Source organism: Cucurbita moschata, unplaced genomic scaffold (genome assembly GCF_002738365.1).
Source record: "Cucurbita moschata cultivar Rifu unplaced genomic scaffold, Cmos_1.0 Cmo_Scf00042, whole genome shotgun sequence".
Classification (NCBI taxonomy): Eukaryota; Viridiplantae; Streptophyta; class Magnoliopsida; order Cucurbitales; family Cucurbitaceae; genus Cucurbita; species Cucurbita moschata.
In genome coordinates this window covers 1,972,922-1,975,683 of record NW_019268558.1, presented here as the reverse complement: position 1 = coordinate 1,975,683, position 2,762 = coordinate 1,972,922, and the positions used below count along the sequence as shown (strand labels likewise).

Sequence of the window (2,762 nt, the reverse complement as noted above, 5' to 3'; positions counted from 1 at the left end):
TAGTTAATGTATGAAATATATGTTTAAATAATTATAAAAAATTTCAAATATGATCTATAAATATTAAAAAAAAGGAAAAAAAAAAAAGACCTTACAAACAATACAATCAATTCATTATTTATATTTATATAAATCACAATAAATAATATTTATATTTGTTTATATAATTAATTATCTCTCTTTCTATATTTGTGAAATGTAAACTAATGAACAAATTATTATCAATTATAAGCATTAAAGTAATTAATTTTGAATCATAAAATAATATTTTTATATTAAATTTCGACCTTCACCATCAAAAAGTAAATACTTATACACATTAAATAAATTGAACTTATTTTATTATAAATAATAGTTTTAATAAATATGGTATTATGTCGATATAAGTTATTAATAGAAATAATTTAAGGAAATATACTCTAATTTATATTAATTTTTTTTTGTTGATAATAAAACAATTTAGTGCATTAACATTATTATCCTAATTTTTTCGATATAAATAAACAAAGAGAAAAAATAATAATAAGATACATATAACCACACTTAATTATTATCAATTATTTTATTTTCACAATGTTTTCCAAATCGTCGTTACTTAGAACATTTACATCGAGATCGATGTGTAAACGATACGGGGTGGTCGAGAACTAGAGGGAATTGATAGCAATTTTCATCCCAGCTTGGCAGTGGCCTGGGGTGGTGCATATGAAGAAGTTCTGTCCCCTTGAGAGCATGATTTCATCCTTGCCTGAATTGAACACTTTGGCGCCTCTTGGAGCTATGCAGCTTCTATAACCCCCCTCGTCCACTGCCACCATGTTGTGAACTGTTGGGTTATAGTTGAATCCTACAAAAAAAAAAAAAAATGTATCTATTCGTTTAGTTTATTATCAACAATGTAACTGCGAATTCGATCGGTCAGATACTATTTGAATATATTTTATATAGTCGTATTGTAACGACCGGCTTTCCCTCAAGGCTTTTAAAATGAGTGGACTTGTGTTTTGATATAATTTATATTATCTTCAGGATTTGGTTAGTAGAATATTTTGTCTTTTCTCGACTTTCGATCCCACTTCTGTTTTTCATTCTTAACATAGTATCAAAGCATCATTCTTAACATATACAATTACGCAAGTAAAACATCAGTTACTATTCAACTATCAAAACGAGAGTTGAAAACTCACTTAATATGATTACGCAAGTAAAACATCAGTTACTATTCAACTATCAAAACGAGAGTTGAAAACTCACTTAATATGTCACCGGCTCTAAACACCTTCCCATTAGGCCATCCTCAAAACGAGAGTTGAAAACTCACTTAATATGTCACCGGCTCTAAACACCTTCCCATTAGGCCATCCTTCCGTGCCCAAGTTCCATCCGTTCGAGTCGCCAACAACAAAAGTTGTAGCAGCATCGCCCTGTTCGAAGCCAAGCAGCAGTAGCAACGCCATTGCAACAGCCACCGTGCTCATCGAAACCGCTCTGCTGCTCCCCTCGTGTCGAGCCATTCGTGAAGCCAAAGTAACTCTCAAAAAAGATATGGAAAACAATTGTGTTCCATTGAAGCTTGGAAATGATGGTTATAAAGATATGTAAAACATACCGAACTTGCCTTTTTCTTTTCCTTTCTTTCCTGCGGAGAAGTAGTGGGCCGTTTAGCAATTGATTATGTCTCCTCGTTTGCTATTAAAAGAAAGAGAAACAATTTTCCTCATTTCTCTCCAGTAACCTCTCATTCCTTCCCCAATTATCTCTCCTCAACGCCAAAAAAAAAATCACAGTTTGCAAAAAAGAACAGAAAAACAATAATTGACAGATTTAATTTAAGGTGCTTTACCCAATTCATCGGACAAGATTTACGTGGAGACAGATCTGATCAGTAAGATATATATTAAATCTTAATTTTTTTTTAGAAATCACAGCTAATCATAGTTAAATCTTCATTAAATCATTATAATTGTTTAGTTGAGTTAGAAACTAAATGCCAATAACTTATATGAATTCTAGTAAATCACATTAGATTAATAATATTAGATCAATAAATTTATATGAGTAGACAAATGAATAGATTAAAAATAAAATGGCAAAGAAAATTTTTGAACAAAATTAAAAGGGAGTAATACAAATAAAGAGAAAAACAAGAAAAGTAAAAGGCAATAGAGTAAATACAAATAAAGAAAAAAAATAAGAAAAGCAAATATAGAGGACAGGAAAGCACAGAATGACTTATATAACTCTATCAACTTTTTTATACAACAGAAACCGTATAAAATAAGATTTTTAATAAAAACATAATCATAGATATATAACATTTCAAAACTTTTAACAATTGACCAATGTAAATTATAAAAATAATTTTATAGAGTTCAAACTTGAAACTGATGTAATGGGCTCACATAGGTTGGCTTGGATTTCAAAGGACAGAATCGAACTTTCATTAATGATAACTTCTGGACATCAACCTAAGCTAATCAAGTAAGTGGTCTTACTATCGGCATAGTTATATTTGATGTTGACACGTGCCTCGTGGTTCGGCACGTGTCATATATATTGATATGTGTGAGTTGTTTGTGGATTGATATGCTTATCATATGTTATGTATATGTTATAATATGTGAATTACAGTACGATATGTTCAATGATATGTTTGAGATAGGATACGATAAGGATGCACAAGACGAAATGTGACGATAGGAGTAAGATACGTTCATGAAACGTTAAGGTTAGGTTACATACCGAAGTGCTATGGATATGAG

At 30.4% G+C, this 2,762-nt stretch overlaps 1 protein-coding gene across 1 annotated transcript; it reads right to left on the bottom strand.

Moving 5' to 3' along the window:
- Positions 1-563: 563 nt before the first annotated feature.
- On the bottom strand, positions 564-1,521 carry LOC111433454 (basic blue protein-like). Its single transcript, XM_023070508.1, has 2 exons — positions 1,322-1,521; positions 564-847 (listed from the first exon to the last, which is right to left on the bottom strand). Exons 1-2 carry the CDS (start codon positions 1,512-1,514, stop codon positions 648-650), a joined length of 393 nt encoding a protein of 130 aa, XP_022926276.1. The 5' UTR covers positions 1,515-1,521; the 3' UTR covers positions 564-647.
- Between the last annotated feature and the right edge of the window lie 1,241 nt (positions 1,522-2,762).

Bases quoted from the DNA above. Each gene is read 5' to 3' on its own strand.
- LOC111433454 (XM_023070508.1), bottom strand. From the start codon at position 1,514: ATGGCTCGACACGAGGGGAGCAGCAGAGCGGTTTCGATGAGCACGGTG. The intron at 848-1,321 runs GTGAGTTTTCAA...TTTTTTTTGTAG, and splicing joins TAGAGCCGGTGACATATTAA to GATTCAACTATAACCCAACA.